Source organism: Camelus ferus, chromosome 25, assembly GCF_009834535.1.
Source record: "Camelus ferus isolate YT-003-E chromosome 25, BCGSAC_Cfer_1.0, whole genome shotgun sequence".
In the NCBI taxonomy this organism is placed as follows: Eukaryota; Metazoa; Chordata; class Mammalia; order Artiodactyla; family Camelidae; genus Camelus; species Camelus ferus.
This window is the reverse complement of record NC_045720.1, coordinates 30,534,889-30,549,124: the sequence shown is the minus strand read 5'-3', so window position 1 is coordinate 30,549,124 and position 14,236 is coordinate 30,534,889. Positions and strand designations below refer to the sequence as shown.

The 14,236-nt window shown below is 40.5% G+C and overlaps 1 protein-coding gene across 3 annotated transcripts in view; it reads left to right on the top strand.

The window, feature by feature from the left end:
• Positions 1 to 14,236, top strand: part of SPAG1 (sperm associated antigen 1) — a 69,476-nt gene that overhangs the window by 46,083 nt on the left and 9,157 nt on the right. For all 3 annotated transcript variants that reach the window (XM_032468262.1, XM_032468261.1, XM_032468263.1), the window contains 4 exons: positions 3,015 to 3,167; positions 8,132 to 8,298; positions 10,986 to 11,118; positions 12,993 to 13,119. In XM_032468262.1, coding sequence (XP_032324153.1) covers positions 3,015 to 3,167; positions 8,132 to 8,298; positions 10,986 to 11,118; positions 12,993 to 13,119 — 580 coding nt within the window. The remainder of the gene's footprint in view (positions 1 to 3,014; positions 3,168 to 8,131; positions 8,299 to 10,985; positions 11,119 to 12,992; positions 13,120 to 14,236) is intronic.

The following is a 14,236-nucleotide window of genomic DNA, read 5'->3' as shown; positions in this document are numbered from 1 at the left end:
CCATGATTTGCTTTTGTGAACGTACTGAAATATGGATGTGTTTAAATCTGTATAAACTAGGAATCAGTCATTAGCAGAAACCTTGAGAAGACTGCCTGCATTTTAAAGAAGCCTATTTTTCAGTTTTTTATTAAATTACCTTTGCTTTTTAGGAAGTGGTTTTGTGTTCCATGAGCCCTTATTATAAGGCTAGTGGTAGCAGGATTCAGACAGTGAAAAGGAAAAACTCCCTGGGGCAAAATTTAAAACAAGGGGGAGGGGGAACCTATGAAATAGCTTTCATAGATTTACCAATGAAAACAACTTTTTATGTATTTAGGGGGAAAAGGATTTGATTTTAAGTGTGTGCACTTGTGGGGCCTGCTCGGAATCACGTCCTCTGAGCTGCTTCCCAGGGCACTTGGAGAGTGAGGAGTTGTCCAAGGGGCTGAGGGTCTGCGGGCTCTGCCCTCTCCTCCATCAGCAGCTCCTGGTTCCCAATTTAGGCCTCCTGGTGAAACATGGAACAGGGTTATGACACCTAAGGAAAGTTTAAACTGTTATTCTACAAATTACTTTTTCATTCTCATAGTTGTTTACCAGCTGAAAAAAAAACTTCATTGTTCCCATCTGTCAGAGAACTTTTTTGGGTTATCACCAAAAATCCTTCACCAACTTTCCACGGAAGGTATTTTGACAGACTGAAGACAAATCAGTGTTGCCAAGTGCTTCTCTGCTTTTGCTCCATTTTTGCTGCTCTCTGACGAACTTGAAAGTAGAAGACTCTTCAGAGTCTTCACTGTGTTAACTTGAATATTTAAGCTTTTGTAAACTCTGGTTGAAAAGTTCTCTGTGTTGGTTTTTATAAATGACTGTGCTTTTTTTCCTGAGTGGAATTCTCATTTATAAGCACATATAATATAAGATTAATATATGAAACAAAACATAACAAAACTGTTATTTTCAGGATTGTGGTTAAAAAGAAAAAACCTTCCATTTACTAGGCTGGGGAGTGCTAAAAATTAAATGGATTAGATGCATTGTCTCATTCAATTTTAGATTCCATGCCTACCTCACGTCCATCTTGCATGGAGAAATAGCACTTTGGGCACTGGAAGGAAGTCTTTGGTAAAATGAGGGTAGTCATGTGTCTATAACCTATATTTGTAATCACTGTATAATTAATATTCCCTAAGCATTAAACTAAGGTCGATTTAAGGCAGTGGTACCGGTGATAGATCCTGATATCCAGAAACCTGTTTTCTAGTGTTTGAGTGTTTTTAGTTGATTTTTTAAATAACTTCTACTGGCTACAAAAGTAACACATACCTATTACAGAAAAAAAAATTAAAACCCAACATAGCACAAAGGAGATCATTCAAATCACCCACAATCCTAACACCGAGGCAGAGCAAAATTGGTTATTTTTCAAAGGCATGAGGCTAATTAGATTTAATGACATTGCTAGAACAACTTGCATGGTACAGAGCCCAGGAACACGCCATGTATGCAGTTGAGTATCTGTACAGTGGAGAGAATTATGAAGGAGTCTGAGTGGCAGATGCCTCTGAATTCCTTTATTTGTGGTGCTTTTGTATGTATTTGTGGTCAAAAGAGTGTAGGCCCTGAACGTTCGTTCAGGAGGTGTTTACTGAGTGCCTCTCGTGGCCCAGGAATGATCTAGGCACTGGGAATATAGTGGTGATCAGGACAGGCGATGCCCTTGCTTCCCCGAAGCTTAAATTCAAAAGGCACGTGAGCAGATGGCTCCATGTGTCTCTGCATCTCCTCACCTGCAAATGAGCACATTAATGTTAACGTGCAGGCTCATTGTGACCCTAGGTGAGGGCATCCACAGTGACTCACACTGGCAGATATTCTGTGGGTGCAGCATCCTTGCCAGGTCACGGGAGACAGGATAGATGGCAGATCTTAGGACTATTGGGAAGAAGCAAAGCAGCCCTTCCTCATGCATTTCCTGAAGCAGGTTGGGTGTCTGATACATGAACTGCTCGTGCATAAGAATTAGCGGAAGAGCAAACCTCTGCCCCCAGTGTGGACAGTCTGGTGCAGATACTTTTCCGCGGTTTATAGAGAAAATAGGCTCTTCAAAGAATCTCTGCAAAGAGCACTTCTTTACAGTTTCAGTTGATTTTCTTAAGAGTACAATAGTTTTCATTCATAAATACAGTCTTTTGATTATATGCTTTATTTCAGAATATAATGAAGTGCCTTAAGTAGTGAGGTAGCTTTAAGCAGTTACTTCAAACAAAACCAAGGAACATAACCTTGAAATACATCTCCAGTGATATTGGTGACTCTTCATAGACTAAAAAGTACAAGATGAAAATTCATGACTTACAAGAAATCATTGTATACTTACCTTCTTGATTCCCTCTGGTCTGTTTTTGAAGCCCTTGGGCAGCAAGTAAATCATAATCGACTATATTAAGTTTTAGACAGCTGATTTTCAAAAGGTCATACAGGTTTTTGTGGGTCTGTGCTAAGGTACCTTATTAAATACATTGGTTCAAGTCAAAATTTTCCTTTTAATCTGTCAATAACAAGAACGTGTTGAAAGTCTGCTCTGTACCTGCTGCCATGGGGGGCTGATCTGTTAGCGCATAGGGGAGCGGGGAGAGGGAGGGCACTGCCTGCTGCCAGGGAGCTCAGTCTCACTGGGGGAAAGAGTAAATGCCAAAGGGCTTTGGTCCTGGTTTAAAAGAAAGGAAGTAGGAGGGAGGTTGTAGCTCAGTGATAGAGCTCATGTTTAGTATGCATGAGGTCCTAGGTTCGATCCCTAGTATCTCCATTAAAAATGTATATAAATTGAAAAAAAAAGAAAATATTAAAATAAATAAGTAAATAAAAGAAAGGAAGTAACCACAGATTTGATTGCTCTGCTACTCTGGGTTTGCCTTTCTGGTGTGTTGCCAAGTCCCCAAAGTGAAATATCAGATGTGTATGTATGTGAGGATCCAGTACTGTTAGTAATTTTCAAAACAAATGACATGTAATATTTCTGTCTCCTTCAGGGCTCTGGAACTTCATCCGTTCTCAGTCAAGCCTCTTCTTCGACGAGCAATGGCCTATGAAACTTTAGAGCAGTATCATAAAGCTTATGTGGATTACAAAACAGTGTTGCAGATAGACTGCGGGATCCAGATAGCAAATGACAGTATTAACAGGTAACCTAACCTGAGGCAGCTGCCTGAGGTCTACTTGTTTTATAATTGAATGAGATTTTATTTTCTTCCTCTCCATCGAGAGTGATGCCAAAGTGTAGACATGTTCTCCATCACTGGCCTTACATGAATGATTGTCTTCTCTCACTGGCTCTCTCTCTCTCTCTCTAGCTTACCTTTCTATCACATGACACATTTTGAGTTGTCCTCTAATACCTTTATATTTGTTTCCTGGTCCATTTATTACTGTCCATTGGATATTCTATATATATGTTTATTTTTAATAGCACAGAATGTAGCTCTTTCGTGCTGCTCAAAAATGCACAGAATTTGATTTTGATATTTGTAAATATCTATGGGGTTAGAAAGATGGTTTCAGTGATGTCATAAATCAGTACTAATTATAGGACAAGATCCAAAAATGTAGTGAAAACTGCCATGTTGAATCTTTTCTGGCAGAATTTGCAGGTGTTCATTGGCACCACACCTGTCAGTGGAAACACATCTTGTTTGTCCTCAGGAGAGTGGATGTCTTCATGAGTCTGCTAGCTATTTGTGTTATATGCCCTTTAAATAGACACCCATCTAGGATGAGTATTAACTTAAAATGGTGAAATAGCAAAGAATTTGGATCTAATTTATGTTATGACCTATTGATCCCCTGAGTGAGAATGGGCAGGTAAGAATTTCCAGACTTCCATAAGTTGCTTTCAGGTGAAACTTGAAAATGACTACTTGGATAACAGTTCTAGTTATGTATACTGTTTTCTGATTCCATCTGTCTAAAGTATAATTTCTTCCAAGTTCTTGTGTGTTACACTGTGCCCTGTGTAGTGTGCATTGCCCCACTCCCCACAAAAAGACAAAAAAGAGAAAAAACTGACGGAGTCTCTGTCTTTGGGCAAAGTAGAACATAGCTGGGGAAAAAACTCAGCGTAAGACAGAGTATCCTCAAGTGTGAACATTTGTTCATGAGGTCGGGGGACCACAGAACGGCCAGCCCCACTCTGTCCGTGCGGCTACAGCTGTTGGAGAGACGGTGCAGGGGTGGTCTGTGAAGGGCCCAGAGAGACCACGAGGAGACCTGGAACAATGCTGTAGAATATGAGATGGCATGTTTCAAGTAATTCATTTTCTAAAATCCTGCCTTAACCTCCCCACACAGTGTCACTGCACTTTGGAGGAAACAGCTGGAAAGATCTGGGTGGCAAGTGGACAGCCATCTCGGGCACCTCCACTCTGTGGTCACAGGGATACTGTCTGGTCCCAGGCTAAGTGGAAGAAAGGGACAGATCCTGGCTGTCAGATCTAGAGTGGGACCAGATGGCAGCTTGGGCGTTCCCGGCCTCCTTGGCCTCCATCCTGCATAGTCAGGCGTGCGTGCCTTCCCGCTTTTCGTCTGGCTCATTCCTTCTTGCCCTTTAGGTGAGAACCTTCCCTGATCCACCTGTCTCCCCGGCTCACACGCCTTTCAGGGTCCCTTCCTCGGTGCCTCTGCAACGCTGTGCCCAGCTTCCATGATGTTGGTAAACTCCTTGTCCCTCTCTTTTTGTGAAGTTCTTTTCCTCCCATTCCACTAGGATTGGACTTTATCATCTTTGTAGCTGTGGACCTTGCACAGGGGTCTCCTCAGTAAAGAGTGTGGGATGAATGCATTCCCCAATAGAGAGGGCAGGGCTGACCCTGCGCTGCGGGCTTCTGCCCTTACCTTGCCCATCCTCAGTCTGGGAGTCTCCCAGGTAGCTGGGGAAACTAGGACCGTCTCACAGAGTTAGGGGTTCCCGTGAAACGGAGCAGGAAGACACCTGAAGTGCCTAACAGAGACGAGGGCCCTGTTGAAGAGGTATTTTAAGGAAATCTGGCTCATAGAGACAGTGATCACTCACATTTCTGAACTTTCTACATTACACTTAAGAAAAAGGAAGTAAAATTCACGTGACAACTCAATCAACCATTTTAAAGTGTATACAATTCAGTGGCCTTTAGTACATTCACAGTGTTGTGCTACTACCACCTCCGTCTATTCCCAAAGGGAAACTCTGTCCCCACTAAGCAGTCCCTTCCCATTCTCTCCTCCCCCAGCCCCTGGCAACCACCAGTCTGCTTTCTGTCTCTATGGATTGACCTATTCTGGATAGTGTTCATATAAATAGAATCATACAATATGTTCTTTTGTGTCTGGCTTATTTCACTTAACAATGTTTTCAAGGTTGGTCCATGGTGTGTCATGTGTGACGACATCCTTTCTTTTTATGACTGCATAACATTCCATTGTATGGGTATATCACATTGTGTTTATCCATTCATCCGATGATGGATATTTGGGTTGTTTACACCATGTGGCTGTTGCGAATGGTGCTGCTATGAATATTCATGTGCAAGGTCTTATTTGCATACCTGCTTTCAGTTCCTTTTGTTGTAGATGTAGGAGTGGAATTACTGGGTCATATGGTAATTCTGTTTGGCTTTTTCAGGAGTGTATTATAATTTTTATATGTACTCAAGGAGTTTCTTTTATACCAGTTGACTTTTATGACCCATTTATTATTTTATTTTCTTAATTTTTAATTTTTTTAATTGAAGTATGGTTGATTTACAATGTGTTAGTTTCAGGTGTACAGCAGAGTGACTCAATTACACATATAGATGTACATATATCTGTATATATCTTCGTTTTCAGATTCTTTTCCATTACAGATTATTACAAGATACTGAATATAGTTCCCTGTGCTATACAGCAGGTCCTTATTGTTTATCTGTTTTATATGTAGTAGTGTGTATCTGTTAATACCAAACTCCTAATTTATCCCTCCCTGCCTTTCCCCTTTGATAACCATAAATTTGTTTTCTATGTCTGTGAATCTGTTTTGGGGGGTTTTTCTTGGTTGTTTTTTAAATTGAAGTATAGCTGATTTACAATGTTGTGTTAGTTTCTGAGGTACAGTATAGAGATTCAGTTATACATCATATATATTTATTCTTTTTCATTGTAGATTACAAGTCATTGAATACAGTTCCCTGTGCCACACAATGGGACATTATTGTTTTTCTATTCTGTATATAGTAGTTCATATCTGCTAATTCCAAACTCCCAGTTTATCCTTCCTCCCCTTCCTCCCCACCCTGCTTTCTCGTTTGGTAACTGTGAGTTTGTTTTCTTTGTCTGTACGTCTGCTTCTGTTTTGTAAATAAGTTCATTTGCATCATATTTTAGATTCCACATGTAAGTGATACCATATGATATTTGTCTTTCTCTGACTTACTTCACTTAGTATGATAATCTATAGGTCTGTCCATATTGCTGCAAATGGAATTATTTCATTCTTTTTTATGGCCAAGTAATACTCCATTGTGTGTGTGTGTGTGTGTGTGTGTGTGTGTGTGTGTGTGTGTGTGTATCTTCTTTATCAGTTCATTTGTTGATGGACACTTAGGTTGCTTCCATGTCTTGGCTTTTATAAATAGTGCTTCTGTGAACATTGGGGTGCATGTATCTTTTCGAATTAGAGTTTTGTCTTTTCCAGATATATGCCCAGGAGTGGCAAGAACCATTCAATTAAAAAAAAAATGTTGTTTTATGAGAAGATGAGGCTTTGTCTGTATATATATTTTGTATATAATATCCATTTAAAAATTTCTCTATTCTTTTTCATGAATCCCCATATTTATGCTTGCTTTTCTATCTAAGTAATGATAGCTTTTTTTTTTTTAATTTAAACACCTGTGCTTATTTTGTTTGTGTCTTCCATTAACCATATTCCTCTCTTCCTCTCCAGGAATCTTATGTTACATTTCCCCGCATATACTTATTTACTCCCTGGCAACACATGATCTCTTTTCAGCTGCTTCTTCCTTCTTCTCTGCTGGTAATACAGGTTTTGCTTGAAAATTCTTTTTTCTAAAGCTGCTTTTTCTTCTGCAGTTGTGGGTGGTTATACATTATTTTTCAAATTTATTTTTTTACACTAAAATATATGAGATTTGGTTATCATAACCAAAGAGCAATATTGAAATTTCAGTTTAAGAACTGTAGGGAAAGTATGTGTATTATATTTGCCTCTATATAAGGATAAAATTTTTACACACAAAAAGAACTACTGAGTTAACTAATTTGAATGCATTCTATAAATAACCAGTAAACTCTCAGTCTTGGGGAGCACCTTTTTAAAACCAGATGTATCCCAAAGACATAATTCAATTTTGTTTTAAAATCTAAGTATGATATTTTGGATGTCCAGAATGATGAGAAAGTGATAGTCAGGGATGTTCATCTGGATTTTATATGTTAGCAAGTGGCATTAATACAAGGATCGTTGTCGTAGACACCAGTGTCCTATTCTTCCATCTTATGCATATGAAAACAAAATGAGCAGATAATTTTTTTTGGGGGGGGAGGTAATAAGTGGATAATTTAGAGATAAAAAAATACAAGGTAAGGGAAGCTTAACCACATGTAAATGTTTTAAGAAAAAAGCAGTATTTCATGCAATGGCAAGTCATCACTTTCAGCAGCCAGTGTGCACCTGTCTTTAGTATACAGTTTGGGCATAAAATTCTAAACTACTTCTGATTATTCTCAAGAGTAATACGTTATCAATTTAGTAATTATATTCAGTGTTATGTGGGACTGTGTTATTTCTTCTAGGCTTCCTAAATTTTATATATTTATATTTCACTTTTTTAAAAATTAAAATTTTATTGCATATACATTAAAAAATTGTTTAACCAGTTAGAACTGTCTTAATTTTTCCTTTTGATACAAAAAGGATCTAAAGTTACATAGTTTGGTGCACCTTTTAAAAGTTCTTCTTTTAAAAGTTTAAGTGGACAGCAGATAGTTCAAGATTATGTGTTTTCTACAGGGAAGTACACACATGCACAGCATTTATAAATTTTACTCTTGATATGACCATCAGTAATACAAAAAGCAAATTGCATGATCAACAGAAAACTCATTTTCTTTTTAGAATCACAAGAATTTTAATGGCTCTGGATGGACCGAGCTGGCGGGAGAAGCTGTCACCCATTCCCGCTGTGCCCACTTCCGCACAGTTGCGAGCTTGGCAACCTGCAGCAGAGGCGGCCCCAGAGCAAGTGGGAGACTCCTGCAGCCATCAGCAACCTGGTGCCACAGGTAGGGGAAGCCGAAGGTTATCGTGAGCCGTGTGTCTGTTTTCACGGTAAAGCAGAAGGACAAGGGTATGAACTCAGTCATCAGACCTGGGTTTAAGTTAAAACCCTGTCCTCCCTCTTCCTAACTACAGTCTTAAGAAGTTGCTTCACACCTCCAGTGTCTTAAGTGTATGTGAGAAGGGGGAAATGGGGAAATACGAGTAACTGTCTCATGGAGTTATTCTCAGGAACAAATGGAGGTATGCATATAAAATACTTAATGCGTGTGCTGACTATGTAAGCTTATAGTAGCCTCTTAATAAAGGTTAAGTTAGCATTGTTAATAATAAGAAAAAGAAGTAGCACATAGTTCGTACACACCACGTATGTGGCAGAGCCAGTGTAATGAGATTGATGAAATAATAAAACAAAGCCCTACAACACATGTCTAGCAGCACCTCCTTCCCTGTACCGGGTGGTCCACATCCACACCTGCATCCCACAGTGCTTGCTTTAGTACTTTGTGCGGAGTGTTTAATAGATGTGGCTTTACTCTTGCTTTCTGTTGGAGTCAGCTGAGGCCCCATTTCTACTGCCTGCTTAGAAACCCCACTTGTGGCTGGAGTCAGCTTCATCTTGCAGACTCCCGGAGGCTCCTGAGCCATGATGTCCCAATGGCTAGTGTTAGACCCTCACCCTTTTCATTGCCTAGAAAGAAGGCGCAGGGAATTTCGCTTGGGGATTTTAGGTGGAGGTCTGTAGTCTCTCAAGTGCATTATTAATGGGGCCTGGCTCAAAGTATTTGCTCAATAAAGGGTAGCTATTCATTATTAATGAAGTGCATATACTAACCATCCCATAGATATATGATAGTAGGTCATAAGTACAAGTAGAATCAGCTCTTTTTTGTTCATATTTGTGTACCAATCATTAGTGAGATTGGATACCCAAGGCTTAAAAACAATGTGGGGAGAAAAGCTTGAAGAAAGTTTTTCAGCAAATTAGAGGGAAAAAAATCCTCTGTAATATTCTGTCTTAGAGCTTATATATACACAAGAATTCTTGGGAAGTGTCATTTGGCACCACAGTGAGATCTTTTGAAACATGAAACATTAGGCAGAAATGCTCTGTAATTTGAAATAAAGGATGAAAAACCAACATTTCATGCCATTTGTGCAAAGGGACAAATAAGAGGATTGTACACATTCCAACTTTATACTTTAAATTCAGTGTGTCTATCAAGATTTTTAGATCGAAGCAGAATTTAAAGGTGTATTTTAAGTTTATGGATTTTTATTTTATATCAAATTACTCATACAGTAAAGTTATTTCATGGCTTTAGAGCTTTTAATTTTAATACTTTGTGTGTGTTAGAAAACTTAAGTTGCAATTAAGAGAAAAATCTGTTGACTTAAAGGAATGGTTTTGGCTCAAGTAACTGAAAGGGCCCAGGCAGACTCTAAAAGCAAGGTTCAGGCTCTGGCCGGAGACAGTAGAACCATAGCAGTTTTACCATGTCTGTACCTATCAGTGTTCAAACGGAGAGAGACACCATTGCTTTTGGTGGCCTTAATTTAAGGATGAAGAAATAAGTTGTTCCAAAGACCTAGTTTGTTTAGCCTGTTATTCTGTTGGCTCGAATTCCACTGGTACTTATTCTAATGAGTCAAGTGCCAGTCCCTGTGCTGAAGGAATGCTCTGCCTGATTGGCTTAGGCCTGAGTTTTCCTGGTCAGTGGGGTCAGCTTGCCTTGAATACATGGCCTGAACAGGAGAGGAGGGACAGCCGAATGAATATCGAGGTCCCCCGAGGAAGAAGAAAGTGGAACCTGAGCAGGGGTCAGCCATGATCATTGTAAGATAAGAGATAATAGTAATAGTTGGGACTCTGACTGCAGATATTAGAAAACCCAACCCTTCATGGCCTAAGCAAAAAAGGTTGTTTATCGTGGCTCTTGTAATACAGTCCACAAGAGTAACTGCAGGGATGGCTGGATTCAGGACTCAGAGGTTAGTCTTTAGTTCTCCATCTTGGCCTCTCTTTTGCTCTGCTGGCCCCATTCTCAGATTCTCCCCTTGTACCGCAGGAACGCAAAATAGCTCCTCCTTTTACACTCCTATTCCACGGGAGAGAGTAAGAATTACCTTATCAGAAGCTGCCACAAAAATCTTATTGTAGCTCATTGGTTCTCACAGGTCCATCTGTGACCAATTAGATTATTGTGACCAAGGGGATGTAATGTGTTGATTAATAAAACAAAGATGACCCCCAAAGGGAGGGCTCAGGTGGGATTTGCTTTACCTAAGCCGCAGGAGTAGAGAGTGGAGGTGGTGTGATTTTCCAAGGAAATCTGGAGTGCTGGACAGATGTCTGCTACAGGGTTTAATGGGTTTGTGTGTTCATTTTTCATGAAATAGTTACTCAAGCAAACACTCTAGCTACTTGTATCTCAAGCAGAGAAACAAAGGCATACCAACATGGATAAGATGAGAGAATCACTCATATTTTATTTTCTAATTTGAAAAAATAGTGTCATAATGTATAATCATTTTTATTTATAATCAGTTTATCTTTTTAATTTGTGTACAGTTTTATGTTGCATTTCAACTTTATCTCTGTACAGTGTATAGTCAAGTTAATTTACAGTACATTTAAGATTTGTAGAGATGCTTACGTGAGAATTTCCTCTTTCTTCTGTGTGTCCCATAGATGAAAAAATGTTTAAAACCCTTAAAGAAGAAGGAAATCAGTATGTAAAGGACAAAAACTATAAAGATGCCCTTAGTAAATACAGTGAATGCTTAAAGATTAACAACAAGGAATGTGCCATTTACACTAACAGGCAAGTTCTGTGTAACTGTATGTATTTCTTATGTGAATACTTTTGATTTAAAAATATAGATGGATTGATTGCGAGAGTCTTTCTCCATGGTTCTGAGAATTTATATGTCAGGTTGTTCTGTTCGTATATTTATATAGCAAAGGGAGTGCTTTTTTTTAAAGAGGTAGGGCCATAGGATTTCCAGAGAGATGGAAAGCATGGTGGTGTGGCCTGGGAGGCCTGACGTGGTCTGCGCTGTTCCTGCGCTGCCGTCGCTGCCCGGGGAGCGGGCCTCACCTCGCCCTCCGTGCCGTGGCCGGAGCAGGAAACCATTGGCCTTCAAACTGGTGTCGTAAGTGCCCCTTTCTCTTGAAGCGCTAAGGGAAGGGACTGGCATCTTTCCGTGTGCAGACTGTTCTAGAATGCTGCTCAGGTGCCACCTTTACCACATTATGGTGGAAAAGATAGTTTCCTAGAATACAGTGATTTGGGAATTTTTAGGGAGTAGATAAGAGTCTGGGGTGACAACGAAGAATAAGGTACGGTTCCTAAAGAGTAGGGGTGGGTTTTCCTAGTTATTTCAGATGCATTTTTTAAAACTTAACCCCCCACTGCTTTGTTTTTGTACCTGTTTTCTTCTCTTGGCAACTTTTTGCCCAAACTTTTGTCAGTAAATACAGCAGGTATCTCTCTGTCCCGCTCCTGCTCGGCCTGTGCGGTCTTGGGCCTCCGTGGCCCCTCAGTGTTCCCTGGAGACCCCCTCTCTCTTGGCCGCCGTGCAGACAGCTCGCTTGCTGGGCTCCCCCCTTCCCTCTTTGTGAGGCTTTTCTTTCCCTGGGATTCTTGGGGTTCTAAAGGTGTAAATCCCTTTTTTGCTCTAGTGCTCTCTGGCCCATTTCATCCTCTCCCCAGCTCTGGTCACCGCCTTCTAGTTGTCTCCCAAGTCTCCGTCTCTGATGTGGACCTGAGCCCTGCCCTTCTGCACTCACGGCCAGTCATCGTGCCTGACCGCCGCCTCGCTCTCCCAGTCTGTCAGCAGCTCAGGTGTCCTGCCTTCCAAATTCCTCTCTCCACCCTCACCGCCAGTCCCTGCTCTGAGCCATCACCGACTGTCCCCAGATGTCTGCAGTGCCCTCCGGGGTGTCCCTGTGCAGTCTTGTTCCCTATCATTCTCCAAGTTGCAGCTGGAGTGATCTTTCTAAGACCTGGTGAACATGTCAGGCTGTTTAAAAGCCCATCACTGGACTGACATTAAGTTCTGGATAAAGCTCAATCTCCTTGCCATTATTTACAAGGCCCTTCATGTTGTGGCCTCCCACTCTCCCAGCCTCATCCCCACACGCCAGCCATAGGGCTCTTTCCTTAGTCCGTCCAGAACACCGTGTTCTCTCTCACTGTAGTACTTGACATGCTGTACCTGTGGCTTCTACTCTCCCTTCCCTGCATCTTAACTCTCAGCCCAATGCCTTCATACTGGATAATTCTCATGTCATACTCTGGACATCAACTTAAATGTCACTTCTTCTGGGAAGTCTTCCTTGACTACTCCTCCCCTTGCTTCAACTCCACCGGATCTGATGAGAGTCTTAGCTCTGTGTTCCCAGAGCATCTAGTACAGATTTTGTGTTTGCTGATTTTAACTGTCTGCCTCTTCCTTCAACTGCAGCCTCCTTGAGGGCCGGTACTGTATTTCGATAGTCATTGTGTCCCAGGGCCATAATTACATGTATTGCAAGAAAACGCCATAATTGGAGAAAAATGTTAGGTTTCAGCTGCAGCAGCTGTGGTATAGAAACAGACTTCCTTAGCTATTTCTGATTCCTGTTAGCTGTCCAAATGTACAGATAATGTTGTCTTTACCTTTCATAACACCCAGTTCCATTGCATTATACCAGAGCTCTCTGTTACTTGAAGCTGTGCCAGTTTGAAGAGGCAAAGCAGGACTGTGATCAGGCTCTTCAGATAGATAACAGGAATGTGAAAGCATGCTATCGACGAGCCCTTGCTCATAAGGGACTCAAGGTGAGATCTTCATTATAATATGTAAGTTTCAGCTCTGTGAGCAACTCATGTGGTTTTCATGAACATAACTTGTGGGACCAAGGAATGGGAGTGACATAATCCTGGGATTTAATCTTAGTTCTGTTCTCATCAGTCCTGAAACCTTGGAAGGTGTCTCAGATTTTTCCTAACTGTACCATGGAGCTAGATAATTTCTGAGATTGCTTCCTACTCAAAAATGATGATTTATTTTCTGATTTTCTAAGGAGTGGTGTTGGTTATAAGTCCACTTTAAGGGACAGGAAGGCTTGTTACTGAATTACTGAAGGAGGGCCACCAGCAATGCCTGGATTCCTCTAGTGAAGGTTGTCTGTGGGGTGGAAGGAAAGGAAGGTGTCAGAATGGAAGACGTGTTCACCAGAGGAACTTGGTAGAGACATACCAGAGTTTGGGAAGTTCATATGGTCTGGGCCTTAATGGCCTGTGGGCAGTGTGAGTCTACAGAATGATACATATATATGTATGTATGTATTCTTTTTCAGATTCTATTACAAGATATTGAATATAATTCCCTGTGCTTTACAGTAGGTCCTTGTTATTTACCTATTTTATATGTAGTAGTTTGTATCTGCTAATCCCAAACTCCTAATTTATTCCTCTCCCATCCCCTTTCCCCTTTGGTAACCATAAATATGTTTTCTATGTCTGTGAGTCTTTTTCTGTTTTGTAAATAAGTTCATTTGTATCATTTTTTTTTTAGATTCCATATATAAGTGATATCATATGGTATTTGTCTCTCTCTTTCTGACTTACTTCACTTAGTATGATAATCTCTAGATCCATCCATGTTGCTGCAGGTAGACTTATTTCATTCTTTTTATTTCTGAGTAATATTCCATTGCATACACATACCACATCTTCTTTAGACATTCATCTGCTGATGTGCATTGTGGTCACTTCCATGTCTTGGCTATTGTAAATAGTGCTGCTGTGAACATTAGGGTGCATGTATCTTTTCAAATTAAGAGTTTTCATCATTTCTGTATATATGCCCAAGAGTGAGATTGCTGGATCATATGGTAACTTTATTTTTTAGTTTTTTAAGGAAACTCCACGCTGTTCTCCATGGTAGCTACAC